This window comes from Molothrus aeneus, chromosome 7, assembly GCF_037042795.1.
Source record: "Molothrus aeneus isolate 106 chromosome 7, BPBGC_Maene_1.0, whole genome shotgun sequence".
Classification (NCBI taxonomy): Eukaryota; Metazoa; Chordata; class Aves; order Passeriformes; family Icteridae; genus Molothrus; species Molothrus aeneus.
The window spans coordinates 11,647,907-11,671,236 of NC_089652.1; the positions used below are offsets into that span (position 1 = coordinate 11,647,907).

A 23,330-nucleotide genomic window follows, 5' to 3' on the forward strand; every position below is an offset into this window, starting at 1 on the left:
ACTTTCACACCCCAGTGCCAAGCTGTTAACGAATTCCCATGCTGATCCAGAAGACATTTCACAGCTCCTGTCAGAAAAGGGAAGTTTCACGAGGGCAGCACTCACTGGAAAAGTCTCTTCTCCCACCACCATCAAGAGAAAAATCACAACCAGCTGTTTGTGGAATAAATGTGTTCTGCCCAAACTGTGTGGGAATAAAGAGCTTCTTCCAGGGAGGCATGGGACCACCTTCATGTATACCACCTGATCTATTTTTGTCCCAACACTGTTTGTGCTAAGACTTATCAATTTACCGAGCAGCCAGGAATAAAAATGATCCATAATAAGCCAAGTGACCACAAGCCAGTACATGAGGCTCAGGCCAGGTGACCACTGTGGGTGTCTTACAGCTCAAATATTCAGACACAGCATCACTCCTAGGGAGCTCTGCAGCTCCAGGCTGCAGCCCAAAAGCAGGGCCCCTCAGGGAGGCATATACCACCTACCACTCTGTGCCATGTTTCTTTTCTGCCAGCCAGGCTCTGCTGTGCTGCTGTACAGCTGGGAAGGGCGAGGCAGGGGCCTGCACACAAAGCACACACCAACTCCAGCCAGAGCAGCTCTGCAGGGCTGCCATGGGGAACTGCAGCAAAGGTGGAGTGAAATCCTACAGCAATTCTCTCCTCTGACACAGCTCTTCTTTCCCCTCCAACCAGCTCTTCAATCTGCCACAGAAGACCCTGTTCTAAAAAGAACAGGCAAAGGCAAGATGCTTCTTGCAGGATGAAGTGAAATTGCCATTCCCCTCAGTGTCATGGGGCCGAAATAAAGCACTTTCACAACTCAAAAGGTGACAATTGTTACATACTAAGTTACAGCTTAGACAGCTTTTACAATACCAAAGCTTTGACAAACTCATTTACTTTGTCCCTGGAGGACATGGGGACACCTACGCATGTCACTGTTTTGCAGAGCATGATGCTCAGAGCATCTTGAAAAAAATGCACCTGAGGACCTTCAACCTCTCTTGCAGATCCTGTAATTCAGTTGATCATAAAAAAGAACTAAATAACCATTTATTACTATGTTTTGCTAATGGAAATCAATTCCAAGAACTAGAACAGAAGCAGACTTGTCCTACAACCAAAATGAATGAAGTAAATAGCTTTATTTTTCCTACCTTTTTAATATCAGAAAGTTGTGTTCGCAAAAAAATTGTTATAATAGCAATTTAGTAGCACGCTTCTGTCAACTCTAGTTAACAAATTAGGGCCCTAGATTCTATAAATTTTTACATTAAACAAAACAATCTCAGAAATCTATTGGCTGTCGCCATCTGTACCTCACCCCTCAGCTTACAGACAGTTAGCACAGAGGCAAGATACTGCAGAACATGCTGCATACTTCAGCTTCATACCTTAAGATCAGCATGGCCTGCAGTATTTGTTGAAGATGTCTAAAAGATATTGATGAACTGGCCCTTCAGTGTGAAGGTAAATAACCTGACCAAGAGATTTGTTAGCTGATAGATGTTTAAGGTATTTTCTGTCATTCTCAATACAGTACCATGAGATGTTAGAGGAATGTAATAGTTGCCTTAAAGATGAAAATACCTTAGTCTTTTCTTTTAGACTAATGGCAATAATTAGAGATTCAACTTCTATTTTCTAGTGGAGTTACTGGAGCAGCACATCAAGCGACAGATCAGTATCTGAACCTGCTCACTGTTAAAGCTCAAAAACGCAGTGGCCATTTCCTCCCTGCACAGTGACTAATTTCCTTCACGAGTCAATCTGTCTCCTTCCCTCTATTCCCACAACAGAGCAATGCCACAAAAGCAAGGTTCCCCCAAGTGAGATGCTCAGCCTGTGTGGGTCACTGCACTGGATGACATGCCCCCTTGGAGCAGGTTTTCTGCAAAGCCCGTTCCCCTTCGCAAGTGCCAGGAATCAAATCTTGGCCACCTAATGCAGCATGTTCCACATGTTAGCTCGCAACACGATGAGCAACCGTGTTAACTGAGATGGATAGTGCTGTCAAACAGAAAGCTGGCTCACCAGGATGGAAACAGTGGGATATGCTGACCTTCTACATTCAGGAAAAAAGAGTCCCTAAGATGACACAAAGCATTTTGCATTGAAAACAAAACAACTACCTTCTTGCAGGGCTTTTACTACCATATTGTGTAAATAAACACATGTACATAAACTCTGCCTATATGAAGAATCTGAGCCTCTCTCACAGAGCAGAGTCTGACAGAGGAAATGAATCATTATCACCCTGCTTGGACAGAAGTTTGCACAAGCAGCCCATGCGATTAACCACTGCCTGGAACTCCTGGATTCAACACCACCATTGCTCCTTCTGTTCCCATGTTCAAATGCCTAACTATACAAAGTAGCTCAAATCACCAGACAGAATTCAAATCCTCAGGCAAATTGCTTTTAAACTACTCTAAATGTGCACAGGTTTTATTTGTGATATGGAGAGAAAACAAACTTACAGGCTTCTCATCCAAAAGAATAAGCACTGAAATAACTTGTTTTAGTATTAAAAATTCTCTTGAAATTTGAAGTTCATTCTGGAAAGATTTTTCGCAACCCACCACCTCCTGCCCATCTCCCTCAACATTATGATTTTAGGTTTGGGTTTTTTTTAAGCTTATATTTTGGGCAGAGAGAGGAAAGCTTTGTTTATTTTAAGATTTTGCTGCTAACAGAGAATAACTAGAGTGGAAGGGACTACAGTGCTTTACAAAGGGTTTTGCAGCAATATAGTAGGTAAGTGAAAACAAAAATCAGCCTGCACATTTAGTCCTACAACTATTTGCCATAAAGACAGCATGCATATATACGAAACCATTGTCTACAATGCATAATTTAAAAAAATTAAAGACTACAATATGCCGTTCAAAACTGCCCTGATGCAAAGAGGAATACTGGATACCATCCGGCTGTACACCTAAAGGTTCTATCTTCTGTGCTGACTTCCTCGAAGCAGCAACCTGCCTCGTGGTGCAGAACAAGTGTGTCATGAATATCCTGACTGATCATTATCAACAGATTTCACACTTCAGCAAGATCTAGCTAATGCTTTCTAGACAGGCTAAAAATGTCAGGCTTGTTATTCACCTAGTTTAGGATTAAGCAATTAACACAACTGATATAAACACTTCCAAGATTTGCTACCAATTTTCTTACTTTTTCCTTACATCAAACAACCCCAGGTGCTGTCTTCTGCAGTGCAGAGAAGTGGGGAAAAACTATTGAATACCTTGTGCCTGAGCTGCAGAACTGTGGGAATACCCCAGAGCCAGGAGCGCTGTCTCCACCAGCTGGCTAAAGAGCACATCTTTGCGAACCAGAACGAACTCAGCATGCTCTTCTCGATTATCGTATTCAAGAGAGGCGTCTGACTGCTCCACCACACAAAAGACTGGAATCATCAAACCTACATGGAAAAAAAACACCAAAAAAAAACCAACAAAGCATCAATAAGAGGAACATGAACTGTGTCATACATGTCTAATTAAACTTGTAAATTAACACACCTCCTAGAAAACTCATCGTAAGTGAAAATCTGCCTTTCTTCTTTGTGGGATAACTTTTGTTTGCTTTCCAAGGAAAATACTAAAGTCTCATCACTTGACTCATTTAAAAACCACACTAAAACCTCTAGAGAATACAGTTCAGGAACAGAATCATAGCCAGCACAAAGATGAAAAAGACTTCCTAATGAGACTTTTTCAACATTGCAGAAGTCTTCTACAGTTCCATGAATGTACCTATTTCTTTAAAGTCATTTCTCCACATTCAACCATATAAAAGCCTGACCCGCAAATGCCATTTCTGCTTCTCTCTACACAGTGAATGTATGGAGAAGTCAGCAGAGGCTGGTCCTCTTGGGGGACCCTGGGATATTTGTGCATTTTCAGACCATGGCACATGGTACATTCTCACTGTACAAGGAGAATACTTTTGAACTGATTTTGTTGAAAATTATAATCTTGTGTTGGCATCTGATGGTCACTCAGACCCAGAGAGACCCACGGCTGCCTTTCCACTGCATCCATGAGGAGTGTGAGAACAACTCTTTTGGAAAAAGAATCAAGAATGAGGAGGAACCACAGAAGTGAAAAACTCAGGGGGTGGTCTGGATTCAATTTTGTTGTGTTTTATTGCAAATCTATTTTTGCGGTTACAGGATCAAGTTATCTATGGCATTAGATAAATTGTGAGGCATGAACTTTAAGGGATTCAATACTGCAGGCAGTAGAGAAACGTGCCAATCTGCAGGGAACAGCCCCACAGCACATTCCCAAAAGGAAGAGGGAACAGACTGAAAACCTTCAGCACTGCACAGCCATTTCCACCACCTGCTACAGGCCAGTCTACCTCCAGTCACAGACATTTTTTAACTGGTTACATATCACTTGTTAGTCCCTAGGTAAACTAGAAAATATCGGCGCAGAGAACAATCTCAGCCTGAAGCAGTTTTCCAAATGTGCCATCTAAGGCTCAATGTTACCAGCAAGTTCACTCTAAATCCTGTTCTTCAGAATGAAATATAATCATTTCCAGCAGACAATAACTACAAAAAATATCTGAGTGTATTTGTGAATTTCGGACATAAATCACTGTATTCCTGGACCAGACACTTCTTTAAGGGAAAAAGAAGAAAGAGCCACATTTCAGTTTTCCTTCATGAAGTCTATTAAATATTTTTGAGCTGTGGCCAGTAGCTTCAAAACCTAATATCTACAAACCAATACCTATGTATCCCTTCAGAGGAGTCACCCTGTCCTGGAATAAATACAGTCATATTAGTATCTGCTAAGGAACTTAAATACTCCTTATCTTGAATTTTGAGAAACTAGATCTACTTTAAAAAATATTTTAGATACATAATTCTCTGTTAGTGACTTACCTAGCACAGAGTGGCTCTCAATTTGACATCCTAACTGCAGAAGCTACACACTACAATATCCACTTGACGTGTTTCAGTTCTTTGTTTTAAAACACATCTCAAAGTAACATGAAAGAAGATTACAGCATCACATTGATACTGCTCCCTCTTCACTGCTTGATTCTGGGTTAAATTGATGCATTTTGCAAGTTCAAGTAGCCAAATTCTAACACATAGTGCTAAAAAAAAAACTCAGTGAAAAAAAAAATCTCTAGGTGCTTTCCTGAAGAGACGGCACATGGGTAATCATGTTCCTCTGAAGTAAGTGACAAAATTTCTTTTCCTATCAAAGGTTAAAATTTGAATTCTATTTGTCCATACACCATTTAACTAGTTAAAACAAAAATAAGTCTCTTTAAGTGACAAACTTCCAGTCCTGTCGAACATACAGGCTGTCACAGCACTTTTGATGGGGCTATTAATGTCTTAGCAAAAGATTAAGATAATTGGCCAAATGCTGAGGCTGTAATATCAGTTGTGTAAATTACATTTTGGCAAGACAGAAAAGGTGGTGAAGCAAACTGATGAGAGGAATGTCACGCTGTCTTTTATGCTCCTGCTGGAAGCTTTCCTTGTCATACAACAGTCTCTCCTTTTCAGCACAGGAGTAGCACCTATTCTCTGCACTCATCCTTTGCTGTCTGAGTACAAACAGGATCTCAAAGGCTAGAATGGATGCCATACATTATATCACTTTATGGACAGCACAGAGGACCCCACACAACTCCTGACCATGATGACTTTTCTGCCCCTTCCTGCTGCCCATGCCTGCAGGAACTCAGCTAAAGAAACAGCTTTTGGCAAAACATCTCTGAACTCAGTGACCCAGAGTAACTGATGATAAACTGCTATTAGTACCTTCAAAACAGAGAGCAAAGGGCAGGTTACCACATCTGTCTGATGTGATCTGACACTGACTTATTCTCATGCCTCTCACTATAGCACCTGGAATCTTAATACTGATTTTAAAAATAAAATAAAAAGCAAAAGTAATCAAACTTATTTCCAAGCCAATCTCACTCCAAGGAAGTTTCAACTGCTTTGCTCTTTATTTCACATGAGAGAGTTAAACTGTTGTATCTCCAACAAACTCACTACCTCAAACTTATCTGTTTCTTAATGTTATCTGAAAATAAATATACTTTCAGTACTTTCAGTTGGAATCAAAGGAAAAACTTCTGCAGATGCCAACATGCTCTTTACATGCAGATACACCATGGCTTGCTCCTACATGCATATATTACACCTCCAGTTCGCTACAGGGCCCTTAGAGAGCAATACAAGTTAGTCACTACTCACTGTCATTCCAGCTGAAGAACTTGGAGCAGTACTCAGAGAGCTGGAGACCAAGCATCCATAACAGTCTCACATGCGGTGCTACTGCAGTGCAAGCCAGCCTTACTCATAAATCCTGGAGCTCCTGAGCTCTTTCCCTGAGGAGGGATCAGCCAGAATCGCTGTCACCCTCCCTCGCCTGTGCACACACACACTGAGCAGGCTGGGCCCCGGCACTGAACTGGCGCGCACCCGCTCCCCCAGCTCCAGAGAGGCTGCAGGCAGCGATGCTGCACAGCCCGTGCTACATGACACACCGCACTGCTTTTCACACAGGGACAAAACAAGCAGTTTTCCGAGGGCTAAAAAGGAAAGAGTTTGTTTCCTTCAAGGACAAGCACAATGCTAGTATGCACACAAAACATTACCAGCAGTCGCAAATCACACGACAGGCTTTTACTCCTGGATTTTGATTAACGTAGCTGAATCACGAACAGCTCTTTCATGCTTCCCACAGAGCTCTGACCCCATATAGATGGCATCAGCATAAAATGTCAGGGGAGCATAAACCAAGAGCTACAGAAAGGCTTTTATAAAGACATCCATACACAGCAAGAATTCCATCTAACCAACGAAAGAGAGAAGTGAAAAACTGTTCCCAACATTACCCAGAAGAAGAGAATGGTTAGCAGCAATCATTACCTCTCTATAACATACACAATTAAAGCAAATCAGAGATGAGATTTAAGCTCTGCTGTTGCTTTCATGGAAAAGCTTCAATGCACAGAGTGTCTCTGTAAACACACTTGCACTTTTTGCAAAGATTCTTCTAACGGCCAGAGAAATTAAGAAGAAATTAAATATGTATCAAAGAGACCAAATGCGCATTTTCTCCTCCTTGCCCATTTTAATCTACAGTTTTATTTCACTGGGGAGTAATCGATTCTTTAAAAATTAAGGAAACAGAAACAGGTATTTCATTAGAGAAGTGAAAATCCGAGATAGTCTGCTGCATACAGCATTCATATTTACAAAAAAGGACTTAGAGCCAGTTAAAAGTATTATCAACCTGCAATCATATAGCTCCCTGGAAAACATTTTCAGCTCTAAGACTTCCAAGTAAAAGCTGCAGGTTTCTAATGACAAACTAGAAGGAAGAGAAGAAAGCAGGTATTAAAAATTCCTGCACTGTCTCTTTTGTTTATTTACAAATAATACTTGGTCCAGCACATGCTTTCTCAAGTAATAGATGTGATACTACTGGCACTTAACGTTTATGCATGGTCTGCTTGCACAGCAGCATCACAGGCAGAGCAGAAATCTGAGAGCTCTAACAGCCACCCACCTCTCCAGCCATTAAATAGGGAGCAGTGCTTGTGCATCCTAATAAGTATAAAATGAAGATCAACTAGAAAGAAAAAGCACCAATAAAATTCATGTCTTTTTAAATTAAAATCTCTTTCCATCAGGACAAGTTTTGAGTCCCATCTAGGTGTTATTTAATTTTATCTAATTTGAACAATTTCCAAACATCAAGTTGATTAATTTCAACAGCATGGTGTTATGGAAAGATTTACTGTACAGGGATTGTCTAGCAGGGAATTAATAAAAAAGCCAGTTCTTTGCCCTGAGTAACATGAGGTTTTAAGACTTCCCAGATTTCTAGTGGGAATACTTCACAGCACAAGCATGTTTTCTTCTGGGAGTGAAACCCACCAAAATTATTAAAAACTGAGATCAAATGGTGGTGTCAAACCCAAAGGAAATCATTCTACAGTGGAGAGATTTTTATCAAGTGAAGAAAGTGGAAAATAAAGTTTTTGTTGTTGCTGTTATGCTTTGGGTTTTTAGGTTTTGTTTGTTCGCAATTTTTTTGTTTTGTTTTAAACAGAACAGACACACATGCAGAGTAATCTCCCTCAAAGACAAAGAAAATTTCTATGGTTTGGAGTTCAGAAACCAGGACATCTACTTGAAAATTCATAAACTACTGAAAATTCTTAATTACTTTATGTAGAAAACATTTTGCCTAGCCGAGACTGCAACATAGGCCATTCTCTAAGCTGGCCTTTCCATCAGAGAAAAAAAAAAATCTAGGTAATAGCAAGAGCAGAATCCACAAATGCTTATTTCCACACACACCTAAAAACCACTGAAGTACAAGTAGCTTTGGCTGGACTTCTAAGATGAGACCCTTACTCTACAAGAGAAACTAAGAAGCCCAATTAGCAAAGCATGGATTGTCTTGAGAAAATGATCTAGATGAAGATTCCGTACAGTTAACAATAAAGCATGCTTCCATAACTGGCAGTAACCACAGGAAGCAATCAAACTACAAACATTTCCTAAACCTAATCTGCTTCTGTTTTTTCTTTAGAGAGAGACCTCTATCCAGCAAAGGCAGTCATGGGGAAAGCAGTCCATTTATTTATTTCTCTCTGCACTGCAGTAGAACTGACCTTACATATCCAGATTTGGTATTTTAACTGTCTTTCCCTTTCTTCTAAACAAATTTGAAAAAGAAGCTACACTGAGAAAAATGCTTTAAAAGGCAGAAATCGGCACAGGAGAGGTTTGCCAGTTCTTTTTCACATCCTGCAGCTCTAATTGCAAAGGCAAAAGCCAATTCAGTTTGACCACTTTCATTATGCAGAAATACCTGAATTTCTACAGCAAAGATGCCATCCTGCATCCTGAAGCGTACACAAATCCATAATTTCCTTTTCCAAAAACTTAACCCCACTACTAAGTTCATTTAAAAAAAAAGAAAAAGGGAAGCTTTAAAGCCTCAGTATGCCACTTCTTCAAAACAGTGTAAACTGCAAATCCTGAAGTGATCAGAAATTAAAACCTAGTTAATATATTAATAAATCAGTAGATTTCTACTAAAGACTTTACTAGTTGAGCAAAAGTAAAATCAGAGAATCATTTCAGCTGGAAAAGACCTTTAAGATCACATGTAACAATAGAAGATAAATTCATAATTAGAAAAATTAACTGCACTCCAAAATGTGGGGTATTTTGTCCAGTTGGCTGGGGCTTTTTCAAGAGGAAAGACATCAAACAGTATTTGGAAAAAAAAGGTGTTTTGTTTTGTTTTTTTTTTTTAATATCAACACCACTTCTGTTTAGATCACAGCATAGATCTGCAGCTGATGGTGATGTGAGATCTTCTCCAGAAAATCCTGCAGAGTCCAGCTGAGGGCTGCAGATGCAGGAGATACAAGGACAGGCTAAACAAACACAATCAAACTGTTTCCACACGGCCACACATACACAACTGTTCATGCTCAAGAAGGATCTGGCTTGAAGCAGATCCCAGGTTCAGCCTATAGCAGTGCAATTCTGTGATAAGGTGGAAGAGACAGAGCTCCCTTATTTCAGCAAACATTAGGATGTCCATTAAGGCTCACTTTCAAGTTACACCATGAATTATGAATACAATTAAATCAGACAGAATGTAAGTTGATGGCACTTAACTTATTTACAATAAATGCTTGGTTTGGGTAAATGGACTGTGTTTCAGCCTTTTACTTATCAAACACCAGCTTACAACAGTCTTATTATGAACCTGAGAATTCTTTCACTGTAAATCTTTTTTAATAGGGACTGAAGGAATGACTCTGCAGTTGTTTGTCACTAACCGCTCGGAACCACGTGAAGAAAGCTGTGTGCACACACTGACAGGCGGCCAGCGGGAAATCGCTGTGTCAAATACAGGAGACTGTACTCATACCCCTGCAACTGTCCAATCCTGTGCAGCATCAAGCACCTCATTACAGCAAAAGGTTTTGTTTAAAACCAAAGACCCTACTTTCTGCTAATCCTCTGCTCTCCAGTGTGTTCTAGACAAAATGCAAGATATCTGATTTTGCATATAAGCAGTAATGTGATGCTGTTAAACTCCTACTCTTCATGGCTTTATAAGCCCGCTGCAAATAATTTGTTCCAGGATGCAATTTAGTAAAGAAGAGCTCAGTCCACAGATGATTTTAATACAGTGTTTGCCAAAGAAACAAAATCATGTTAAATAACATTACACTGTAGAATTTTTCTTCTTAGGAGGGCCAGAGGAAGTAAAACTAAGGACAATATCTTTCTACTCCTCCTCGGCTATTTTTTCTGGCTTTACATATTCAATAAATCTGTAGGCAGGAAATGCATTTCTACATTTTATATTTTAGCCAATGGCAAATGCAAACCACAAGGTATTATTTACATCTTTCTTCAGCTTCCAGTCCTTTCTGTGGCTTCAGTCTCCCAGCCATCGCAGCTATCCCAGATCTCAGGAAGTCTTATAAATAAGTCCCTACCGTCTCTGCAGATGTCCTCTGCTTCTGACAGCTTAACTACCCAAAGAATCCTTCTCCTAGCTGAAATAACAGCCTTACTATTTAACACAAAATATTTCAGGCCACTATCCCACCACAGAAACATATTATGAAACTCTTAACTTGATTCGATAATGCTTGAATTTCTAAAAAAATGGTAAAAAAGAAAAGCCACATTTAGAGCATGTGCTGCGACAAACAAGAAATGAGAAATAGAAAAACACCAAGCATTTACCTCTGGCACAGCCTCTCCTGCGGCGTGTCTGGGATAGAAGTGCCGCTCGCAGGAGATGAGACCTTTCTTAGTCAAAGAGAATCAGCTGTTTCTGGTAACAAATCCCCTTTGCTAAACCAGCTGCACTAACTCAACCCTAAGTTTGAATCTGTCACACCTGTTGAGTTCACTGAGTGGGAGCAGGAGCAGCCCCACTGGGGCTTAGTGCCACCCTGTTAGCCCAGCACGGGGCAGCCAGGAGGCAAGAGCAATTAAACAGGAGAATAAAGTACTCCCACCTCTCCAATTAAACAAGCAAAACTGAGAGCAATGATAACCCAGAGCTCAAAATACTGCTTTGAGGGAGCCTGAGTGAGAAGGCAGCACAAACAGCTGTCTAGGTTCCTCCAGCAGAAAGCTCAGCCCCCCTGTGCAGCAGCACCCCCGGCATGCAGGAATCCTGGGGATACCAGCACCGTGCTGCCCATCAGAATCACACAAGCCTTCCAATCCATGGAACAGAACCATAGAATCAGTTAGGTTGGAAAAGAACACTTAAAATAATGAAGTCTAACTATTCCAATGGAAAGGAAAAAGGTGAAGACACTATAGTTACATTTTTCCTAAATAAAACAGCTCAGTTGTTTCAACTTGTTTCCCAGTTACAAAAGAAAAAATACTCCAGAGCCATACTTCATAATATTAATTAAATGGAAAATATACTCCTTTCACTCAAAATCAGTGGAATGAACACTTCTAAAATCAGATGACTTTTTGTTAAAAAATCATCTTAAGCCATTAATTTCCTGTTAGTTTTAGGTTTTGGTTTCTTTAACTTAAAAACAAGTATAGGGTTTGTGAGGAGTTTTTAGTCTGGGGAACTACTTTCTGTTCCTTTTCTCTCGAAAATGTAACAGAACTTGCCTAAGGGGTTAAGACTCTCTATGCCAAGTTCCACCCAAAATTATTTTTAATGACCAACATTTTTAAACCCTGAAAACTGGAACCACTAATAAGCCCTTAAATTCAGTGGTGCTAGCAGATGCCACCATATTATGTAATTTTTGAAGCAAAAAAACATCTTCTAGCAAAAGCATTTTAATGAAGGTTCTATTAACTGGTCTCCTGGTACTGGGATAAGTCCCCTGGAATGCAACAGAAAAGCCTTCATAGCTGGCTTGAGGTTTTATTTCTGGAGAAGTGCTGCAGACCACACTCGTGCCTATTTTGGGGTCTCCACTGGGACCCACCAGCAAGTTCTTTTCTCCATCATGTCCATTCCTCTGTGAATCACTCCCTGGCAAGCAAAAGAAGAAATCTTATCACCTCTTCTCCGTGTTACAAGATAAATGTCTGCCAACCTATATCTCTGCCTTCAAACCCACTTGCAGGCTCCAACAGAGAGACAAACTGAATTATCTGCAACCACTGTAACCACTGCCTCTTTCCTCGTATCTTAGAGATACTGGCAGCACTAGAAAACCTAATTTCTAAGTGACAATGCCAACAGATATGGCAGAAGTGGCTATGGGCAAAAGTTACAAGTACACACGCAAGAGGACAAGCCACATTAAACTCATTCTGAATAAATGTTGTCAAACTCAATGGTAACTGATGAAACTCTTCATCCTGCTTCACTTTCAGCAAGGGTAAGGCTATTGCTACAGCAATATCATTACTAGATGGTATTTTTCTGGTAGAAGAAGACCACAGAAATCTTCATCAAATCTTCAGCGTGAAAATAAGTGAAGGAGAGAATCACAAATGAGAAAATGTAGAAGCCATTCTGTCCTCCAGAAGGCAGCCAGCTTCCCCTTCTGCCTCCCTTTTCACCAGTCAATACAGAGTCTTCAGACAGTCTGCACCTACAGCCCATTATGGGTCAGCAACTGCCCTCTGGGGCTTGGCCTTTACTTCCAACTCCAATCTTTCCCACCCTTGGACCGAGGGCAACTTCTGAGTGGCCTTCTCTTGTACTGTCTTACCGCAGAGTTGTGGGGGAACCACTCTACAAATGTAAGATCACACATTTAACAGCTATCAGTTTGAATCTTAGTCCTTTAGGAATATATACATTTATCTGCCAGCAGGTCACATTAATCTAATGGGTTTAATAACTACCAGATCTTGATCAAACAAGTCATGAGGTCAAGGAACAAAAGTCATATACATTCTCTTTCTCAGGTGAGCACAGTATACTTCATCCAGTTCGGAATATTGTGGGGCAAGGGTAGAAAAGACCTACCTATAGGCTGACCTTCAGTGTGTGGATTCACTTGTGATGAGTCAGCAATGCTTTTGGGGCTCAACAAGCTGAATTGCTACATTATTATGTACACAGACCTACACCAAAGAATTAGATACTTCTGCTAGTGCAAATGCATGTGCTCACTGAGAGGTGTTAGCCAAAGAAAGCAGATTACATCTGTGCTCCAAAGGCCGAACTGGCTCCCACTTCACTTTTGGATGCCATTCCAAATGTTGATTTCTAAAGCTGTATGATACAGGACTAGAGCCAAGGCTACTGTAGCAAGGCTCTCTCTTCCCATGTAGGGTACAGCAGAAAGGACACTTCTGCTTACAGCTCTAAGAGTCAGAGAAAATGGAGAGCCAGGATCGCTCAACCTCAGGCCTTCAACAACAGTCTGGTCCCTTTGCAGGAGGCACACAGATGCATGGCCCCTTGGTACAGGGCCCTTCTGCCTTTTGGGTTTAAATCTAAATCCTGAGATGGCAAGGGAGCTGAAGGGCCATAGGAGAGTCTCTCCCCGGGAGCAATGGCTTAAGAAACCAAGTACTCTTATATGCATTCAGGTCCACACATTTGAGGAAGGCACAAAAAACCAAAACACTCCCCTTACATGAAGCAGCACAGCTTTCATTCTGAAAGAGAAGGAAGTAGTTTTTACTACTTTCTACCTGTCCATGGCATTCTCAAAGCTCATGTAGCTGGCAGGTCAAAATGACACTGTGATCATATTAATGTCATCACAAAGGCTCAATACATTCATTATTATGCCAGACCCAGACACTCAGATAATGCCTAACTTGAGCATTACTGTCAAGCAATACACCTACTTACTGCATACGTGCTCACAGGAACTCATATGAAGTCTACTATCCAGATTTCTAGGTTGAGAAACAAACTACTTGAAAAAAAGAAAAAAGGAAAATTTTAAAAAAACCCTCACACTTCTGTTACTCTGCATTTTCTCTAAGTCTAAAAATTGGTAGCATGTATGACAGGTCCACCTCATTTTTCTTAATGATGTTTTTATTATTCTTTCACTCAATTAAAACAGAAATGGATATTGCATCTTCTGACTGTATAATTGTTATTGTAATCTGTTTTCGATCACTGCTTGGGAAATGGGTCCAAAACAACATAAACTATCCACAGCCTCAGAATACAAGTCATTTTCTTTTACTACGATACTTAAAGAGACATCTATCATGTTGCTCCGCTAACATGTTTGTAATATGGCAAAGAAGTTATTTGTAAGTTGGGAAAAGACATTATGAAAATCACCTTTTACTCCAAAGTATTGTATAACTCATAATTTATAACTACATTTCTTAATAACCATTCAAAATAATAAGGCTGGAAATTGTGCACATCTAATTTTAATATATAAATAATGGAAATGCACATAAACCAAAATATGCTCAAAATATGAATTTATATTACTCTCCAAAAAAATAGGCTGATTATAGTTTTGAAAATAACATGCTTCATTTCCAATATACGCCTGTCAGTTAAATTTATGGCAAAACATTCTCCGTGAGTTTAGATTACCAAGATGGTAAATACTTCTTTGTGAGTTTCCTCACTTATCTGAAGCTTCTGTCCAAATGCTGACAAAAGTCAGCAACTTCTCAAGAGCAAAGTGTTGGTGATACCCAAGTAAAGACAGACTAATCCAGCCCCTTCTCAACATTACAAATAGAATGGAACAGCTGAGAGAGAGACTAAGTAACCTTGTGGTTGTATGCAGCCATACAAATCATGCTTTTGATATAAGAAACTCCCCTCCCTACATTTCATGCCAGGTTTAGTATCTTTGAAAAGATCTGCTGTCAATAGTGAGTCTTTTCATCTCAGTGTTTGTCTTTGGGAACAAATGAGGGAGCATGTTTAAGTGGAAGACATTCCTACTGCATTCTGAAAACACAGAGGGTATATGGTTATCTCAAGAGATGCTGCAGCTTCATATAAAATAGTGTCTGACAGGTATTAAGATTTTTCTGACCTTCTTTACCTTGCTGACATTGCTACTAACAAGGTACAGTTGTGCTTAAATTGTTTAATATTGCATGTCCATCTGATACAAGGACATCAGTTAGAGCACAATGACTAAACATTTCTAGCAAGGTAATTACCCAGATAATTTTCTATTTAGAAAACAAGTCATATGCTTAGACTCTTATCTAGAGCTACCTGTCCTTTTTCTTCAAGTTCTTTCTGTTCCCTTCATACAGCTTCTACAAATAATGACAATCTTCTTTTTCCAAACATCACTGCATGAAACACCAATAATCATTTAGCATTCAACAAGAAATTTAAAATATGTCTTGAGTTCAGACACAGTATTCCTTCCCTAGCATCCAGTTTACCAGAACATTGATGCAGGGCTCATACTTCATTTTTTAAACAATCTGTAAATTATTTACATTGTTTTATTCTAAGTAGAATTGCCTCCCGGAAGGGGGTTTTACGTAAGTCCTCAGATACTAGCAACATCAACATTCACACCTTTAAAAATCAGAGTAAGAATTACACTTTAAAAACCCAAAGCAAAACGCAGCACTAACCAAGCAATAAAACAAACAAACAAAAAAAACCTTTCCAACATCTTTTTTAAGAGTATTTTAATGTCAGCAGCTCTAAACTGCTAATAGACAAATGCCAAAATCTTGTATATTTGTAAATCTTCAGGGGACACTCACAGAGCCATCAAATATATTTAAAAATAAAAAAAAAACCAAACAACTGAAAATACTGTTTCATGTTTTTTCTAAAGTTCCCTGAAATAGAAGAAATAACACTGGAAATAGAAAATATTTTTTCCTTTACCAATATTCAGATCAATGCAAATGAAGACTAGAACAAAATATACTCAACAGATGCAGTATGTACGTTCATACAAAGCGCAGGGACTCTGGATTAAAAAAAAAATCCCTAACTATAGAATAGTGACAATATGGACAACATGCTTTGCTGGCTGAGAACATATCACACATTAAAGCAGTCAACACTTGGGAATGGCCATGAGAACCTCAACTAGGTAGGCTAACAAGTGCCCCCAAATGAAATGGCACAGAGTATTTTGTGTCTTTCATAGCACTAATCAATGTAAACTCATTTGTCTTCAGCCCTGCAGCAGAGACGCTGCTGATGAGCATTCTGCAACAAGTACAAAGCTTCTTGGAGGGCAATTTTTTTTAGTATCTCTAGAGGCTAGAAAACATTTCTCAAAAGCCGTCAAATACTCAGCTGCCTTTTGTCTACTGTGACTATTTCTTACATCTGCATTAGTGACACATGCCACCGTGGGGACTGATGCAGCTGACCCCGGACATTTGGTACAGTAGGAACCAATTACCACAAGGAGATTTTTTCAGAGCTAGAAAGGGCTCTGGCTCCTTGTTCAACACAGCGGGCTGGTTTCAAAGCCACTGCGAGCTTCAAAAGGAGAGCACGCTCCTTTGGTAGTTACAGAGTATGAATCAGGCACAGGTTATCTCCAACAAACCCCCGTCCTATCAATTCAAAGGGACTTGGTAATACTTTATACCTTGAAAAACTGAGCCTTTAATCTGAAAAACACAGCAGTAGTTACTAATTTAACTAAATTATGAGGGGCAGTAATTAAAGGCCTAACTTAGCTATGCCTTGCAATTTGGGATTCAAAAGAAAATCTTCCCAAGTTTTACAGATTTTCAGCTATTTTGAAAAGTTTAAAAATAAGATTTAAAAGCAGGTTGAGGACTGCTCAATCACAAAAATAAGAATTTTCCTAAACAGGTCACACAGATGTTTGGTGAATATAAATACATGACTGCAATAAAACTTTTCATTTTACAGCACCATAGTTGTCATATTGTATTACCATGTTCTGTGTCAACACGAGTGACAAAAATCTTACTGGTTCAAGTATTTTACTTAAGCTCCAGACCACCATTGTGGCCCTTCTCCTCCCCATTCCACACAGACAGCTCTAAAGAAAACATCAATAATAGAAAGTAACTGCAAAAATAAATATTCAGGCTAGCCTCTCCATGAAGAAAACTAAACTCAAATACTTTTAAAGGAATCCTAAAGTAAGTGATACCATCTGAAAGTCTGTGCTACAAACTAGAAAGTTTCGGTATGACATAGCTGTCTATTGAAATGATGACTTGATTACAGTTACATTATGCCAGGTTTTTTCTATTTTTAAATCAAGATAAAATATTCAGAGCAGAAGAGCATTTAAAGAGAATATAAGGATTCCACAAAACTAGGTATTTGGGAAAGGAATCTGCAAGCTTTACCTCTAAGTGTTTCTTCATAATACTAAAAGGTTAATACTGTTGGCCTTCCTTTGATATCCGAACTCTTCATCTAAATTGTAAGTGGCAGATAATTCACTATTTAATTTCTTGAAAATATGTTACCTCATTGGCATCTTTTTAGTTTTTAATATGGTTTTGCCATCTTCTTTAGGCACAAAAAACAGCTCTGAGGAGTTACTGAAACCTCCTGTTAAGGTGAGTTTGCCAAAGAATTGCCCTATAAATAATTGACAGTAAATATACTATGTTCTATCCCAGTGAGATCAAGAAAAAGCAGGACCCAACTTAAAAAGGGAGGAGTAAACAGAGAATTAATATGGATAATTTCAATTATGTTGGTTGCTTTTTCTTTGCTTTGGTTTGTGATAAGAATAACAGCATGCATTTAACTAACATGGCCATGGGTGTGGAAAAGAAGCACGGAGATGACTTGAAACACTTAGGAACTGTTGCGGGGGAAAGAAAAAAATCTTACTACCACTAATCTTAAATCTTGAATTCAAAATTGTTGGTGTCTTTTTGCAGATGCAACTTAAGGATTCCAAAATTACCCTAAACATCAAATTATGTCTAAGTCATTGAATGGGTGGATACCCTATATTCTGTTTAATGTGTATGTTCAATTGCACATGCACTTCAACCAACTGTATCTTTATTTTAATAACAGACCAAGTACCGAAAACACATAAAGAAAGACTATTTTTCTACCTCAGCAAAAATACAGCTGATATACTGCATGACCCTTCGGGAATGACTGCTCTGTTTGTTCTATTTACATGATATAGCCTGACTGGAAAAGGGAGAGAGGGGTGAAGATCAGCAAAAATACCAGAAACTCATTTTTAACAATCAGTCCCAAAAAAAAAAAATCACTGTCTTGCTTTTCTTACTGTTCCTGTTAGAGGTTTCGTCCTCATTATATATCAGAAACATGTAAAATGCAAGATTTTACATTTCTTCTAAATCCCTACTGAATAATATAAAATTAAAAGAAACATTTTCCAACTATGCAGCTACAGATAAAACATAAAATATAAACGTAAAACATAAAAATACATCTATGCTGGTTCCTGAAACTAACAAGGGTTTCCGGCTTTCACGCTTCTGTATTTCAGCGCGCTTAATTCTTTCCAACAGCTACATATTTCTTTCAGGCAGCAGGAAGGTATTCTTAATCTAGGATCTGGGCAGGAATCGAAAACTTAAACCTTTCACTTTGCTCAATTCCTAAGGACAAGTGAAACACACTTCCTTACTGCGCTCAGGATGCCATGTTAACTAACCATTTAGAACAGAGGAGCAAATTTGATCAGGCTGTATTCTTCCGTTTGCACAGAAGTGAATTTTTGCTCCAGTCAAGTACATGCTTGTAAAGATATAAAAGGTAGTACAAACCCTACCATATTTTTACAGAAATATATAGAATGGACTTTGACAAACAGCTCTTTAACCATCAGCCTGTGTTTCTGTCACCCCAGAGATATATTAAAACTGATTTTTAACTACACTTAGGCAGACACGACCACGATACACTGAACTTCAGGGGGCTCACAGCAATCAGCAGCAGCGCTCCGAAGAGTCACTGCATCCACATTTCTGTTACATCTGACTTCATACAAGCTCCCTAAGTACAGCTACTGATTAACATCCTGATCATACACTTTGGTTTGAATTGCCCAAAAGCTTTTCCCTCCATCAATATTTTGTAAATTGAATCACAGTTTTTAACAGTTAAATGAATATGAACATATTATCAGACTGCATCAAACTAATCTAAACAAAAAATGTTTTGCCATCATTTCCTGTTTCAAATTTGAACATGCTCCCTTGGCTACCATTTGGTTCTATGCCTCTTTTTCAGCAAAATCAAACTTCAGAACAGCTCACTGCATACTGGCATTTTAAACTGCTTTCAGAAGCTTTTGATGCTTATTTTCTACACTCTTCAAATCAACACACACATATATATATGTACATCCACTCTTACACAAACAGGTTCACGAACTGCAATCAACAATTCTGTAAATATAAGTTTCCTAGTCATTAATCATCCCTCTTTTTTTTAATCCTTATGGAGTGAATTACTAACTGAGAGGAGACGCCAATCCTAGTAAGTGAATGTTACCCAACAGGGATATAAAGCTGTCAACACCATAGTGCTCTTGCTTGCTCTAAACTCTCTCCCAGGCTTCATATGTTTTTTAAAGCGATATTAGTCTTTTTTTCCAAGGAACCTTACTCTCCTTAAAATCTGAGCACTTGTGTTTTATTACATACAGGTTTTAAAACAGACTGGTCAGATAACTGTTGAAATATTTCAGAAGCACTGGGTTAGTCAGGCAAACCAAAACTGGACTCTAATACATTGGGCTGACGCTGACAACATTGTAAACAGTACCAAAACTTTTAAATCCCCTATTAAACACAACCTTTAAGACCTTGTTTATCTTTTTAGTGACCTTCACTAGATTATTATAGCTGCTGTAATAGCCCTCTGAATTAAGGACATTCATGTTAGGAATAAAAAACTAGGAAAGTCATAATGCAAAATTTCTCATGAGAACAATTGATTTTCTGTCTGCATTACACAAGCTTATTTTAAAACACTTTTTCACTCATAAAACTAGTGAGAAAGCTAGAAACACCAATAGCATTATATTTCTCTATTTCTCAGGGAAGTCACTAGAAAAATAATTACAGCAAACAGTACGATTATAAAACTGGTTACCAAAGGTCATCACACTCATCATAGCTGCAGATAGTTGAGAGCTTATTGCTCTGTTCTCACGATTAACTTCAGAAACTGATATTATTACAACAAAAAGCCACTTGACAAATAGGAAGGAATTTCAGCATTTACATATCTAAGGCCCAAAATGAGATGAGAAAAAGAATTGCTAGCATTTGGCGTTGCTTTCAAAATCTTCAGATACACATTATGGAATTAGAAATAAACCAAAAAAACTGAAATGGTCTCTAGTTTTCGGGAAAGTATTTCCATTTTTGTCCTAAATACAATTCACATTCAGTAAGTATTAGCACTTGTTAAAGCCCAAGAAATAAGAATAAATAGAAACACTGGCAGCTGAAGCCCTGGATGTCACTTCACTATGACTTTCAATAGTTTCCTTTTTGTCAGACTCTAGGCACGATAGCAGGAGAGTCCCTATCAGCATTTACTTCAAATAATTTTTATACTAATTTGCCAGTAAATTTAAAGTAAGCCCATCCACAAATGTCTACAGATGCATTTCACAACTCCAGTGAAAAAATTACTAAGACCACAGTAATCACTGCAAAGATACAGACTTCCAAAAATACCTGAAACAGGTGTGATCTGCATTCAGGAAAAGATCACTTGATCGTAACAGGTTCTTAAAGATCAAACTTGAAAAAGACCAGAAGGAAAATATCTGGAAATTAGCTATGTTGATTTATTGTAAGAGTATTGCCAGGAGAAAAAAAAAATCAATTTTAAACAGCACCATTATCTTATTAAAAAAAATCTGCCTTAACTAATTTAGTATTGAGTATTATAGAACCTAGGTAAGTATCCAGAAAGGAATAATTTTTTTCTTGCTTTCAGTATCAATAAGGAGTAATGAATAACCTTTATTATGAACAGCCTAAATCCAAAGAGACTGAGACTGTTTAAAGAACACCAGCTAAGGAAAAAGAAAAAAATTACTCCTGCATTTCTTATTCCCCTACACTTCTACACTCGAGTCTACAACACCTTCATAAATGAGCTGAAGAGTAATGAATGAAAACTCAGGCTCTTAAAAGTTTGCTTTCAGAAATGAAAGTATTTTTCTTAAGTGGAAGAGATCTTCCACAGCTTAATAGGCCAGATTCAGGCTGAACCACCAATGTAACTATAAAAGCTGCTGAATTTCTCTTGGATAATACAGCTGCAACTAGAAAGCAAACATATATTCCAAAACATTTGAAAGAGTTTTCTTAAAGGAGATTTCTATAAATGCCCCAAGGAAAAATATTTCAGCTCTAATTCTAACATTCCTTTAAAAATCAAGCAGATTTAATGCCCAAGTCTCGAAAAAGGCATGTAAAACTACATACACTACTTTTTATATGATTAACTAGTTCCTTTTTACAATTATTCAACAAATTATTTCTTCACCAATTTCTAAGTGGAATAGTATTACAAGTCTTTCACTGCAAAGCTGCTTCTTCTTTTTCCATACATTGGAAGAACACAGAGAAGACGATTAAAAACTAGATATAAAGAAACGTAAAAAACTAGTGAGCTCTCTTACCCTTCATTAGGTATATAAATGAATCCTACGCTTTTAAAATAAAATCTGCAGCTCCTTAGCAAACTTCAGCAATTAGGAAGCCTATTGAGCCAAAGAGGTCTAAAACAAGCATCTAATGGTAAAATCGCTAAATAAACCTCACGTAATAGAGAGTCATGTGACGACCATTTCAATGTATCTCTCGAAATGCCAGCTACACAAACTCCTTGTGTATAAACAACTACAATTATGTGTTACCGCTCTGCTCATTTTAGAACACAAATACAGAGGGTTTTTTTTAACGTAAAGTTATTGATGGCCTTCCCTGCAGTATTCTGCTCACAATGTCTGGTTAATTTCAAGATTTTTAAATATACTTTTCCTAACATGAGGCTGCACTGTCTTAAACACGACAGCATCAGAGTTAAGAGGAAAAAAGAAGGCATTTAAGAGAAGTGACTGGAAAGTTTACCTGCTTGGAACAAAAGGAGGGGAAAAAGCAGCCACGCACTTAACACGCTCTTAACACAAAACTGACCAGCAACTTGATAGCAAGGTAGGAAAGATTAAGTATTCTAGAGAAACGCAGGAAAACTGTAAAACTAATGCTCAATATATTTGCTGAAAGAGCTAAACCTTGCACATGCCCTATCCTCTTTTACAACAACTCCTACAAAATTCTACTTACCGAAAGAAAAATAAAACCCCAAAATCCAACCATAAACGCTACCATTTTTCCCACCCTGGTGACCCTTTTCTTAAAGCTGTGACGGTGGATGTTAACGCACCTAACTGGTGTCACCTATATCCGCGAAGGCAGCCCGACCGCCCGCACCCAAGCCGGAGGCGCTGCCCTTCGCTGCAATCGCTGCCCAGGCCCGCCGCCCGGCCGCTGCCGTGCCCTGCACAAGGGGCAGGGGGATGCCCGTGGGCTGCTCCAGCGCAATCCGCACCGAGAAAGCGCCAAGCGCAGGACACGCTCTCACCCCGTTACCCTCTCGCCTTTTGAGAGCTGCCCGGCCAGAGCCCGGCCCGGGCTGGCCTCTTTCGGCAGGCGGCCTTCTAACGCCGGAGGGCTGCGCGCCGCACGCCCGGTCCAAATCTTCCCGTGGATCCCCATCACCGCAGCGGTGCCGAGCAGCCAAATACTAGCCCAGGAAAGCGGGCAGCAGCTCTCCAGCCGCCACTCGGACCTGCCGGCCCCTCCGCGCACGGTGCCGACCCGCCCGCCACACGCTTCCCCCGGGCCCGCCGCCCTGCGCGCCCCGGGCGGCGGAGCCGCCGCGAGCGCGGCCGCACGGTTACCTCCCACGGGCTTGGTGACGGCGCCGTTGGGCCTCCCGCGGGTGCCCATAGGGCTGCCGTTCTGCTCCAGCCTGGCCACCTTCCCGGGGGGGGGCCCTTTGACATCGGGGCTGCCGCTGCCTCTGTCGGGGCTGTCCCGCAGGCAGGGGCTCTCGCTCCTCCGCTCCATGCTCGGGGACGCTGCTCCCGCTGGCAGGTCGCAGTAGAAGGAGCACGGACCTAGGGCGAGAGAAAGAAGGGGCGCTTCAGTGGCCGCTGGCCAGTACCGGGCCTCGCTCATCCGGCCGGGCCCCCGATGCCCGTCTCCAGAGCGGTTCAGCTCCGTGAAGCCGGGCGAGTAGCGGCCGGGTGTGATGCCGCCCCGCTCCCGCCGCCGGAGCCGGCCCCGCTGGAACCGAGCGGTTCGCCTCACCCGCCCGGCGCCAACCTGCCGCGGGCGGGGGCAGGCAG

The 23,330-nt window shown here is 40.0% G+C and overlaps 1 protein-coding gene across 1 annotated transcript in view; it reads right to left on the reverse strand.

The window, feature by feature from the left end:
* Positions 1-23,099, reverse strand: part of SATB2 (SATB homeobox 2) — a 125,784-nt gene extending 102,685 nt beyond the window's left edge. The window contains exons 1-2 of the mRNA XM_066553508.1: positions 22,881-23,099; positions 3,253-3,429 (exon numbers count right to left, since the gene is read on the reverse strand). Coding sequence (XP_066409605.1) covers positions 3,253-3,429; positions 22,881-23,049 — 346 coding nt within the window. The 5' untranslated portion in view covers positions 23,050-23,099. The remainder of the gene's footprint in view (positions 1-3,252; positions 3,430-22,880) is intronic.
* Positions 23,100-23,330: the final 231 nt, after the last annotated feature.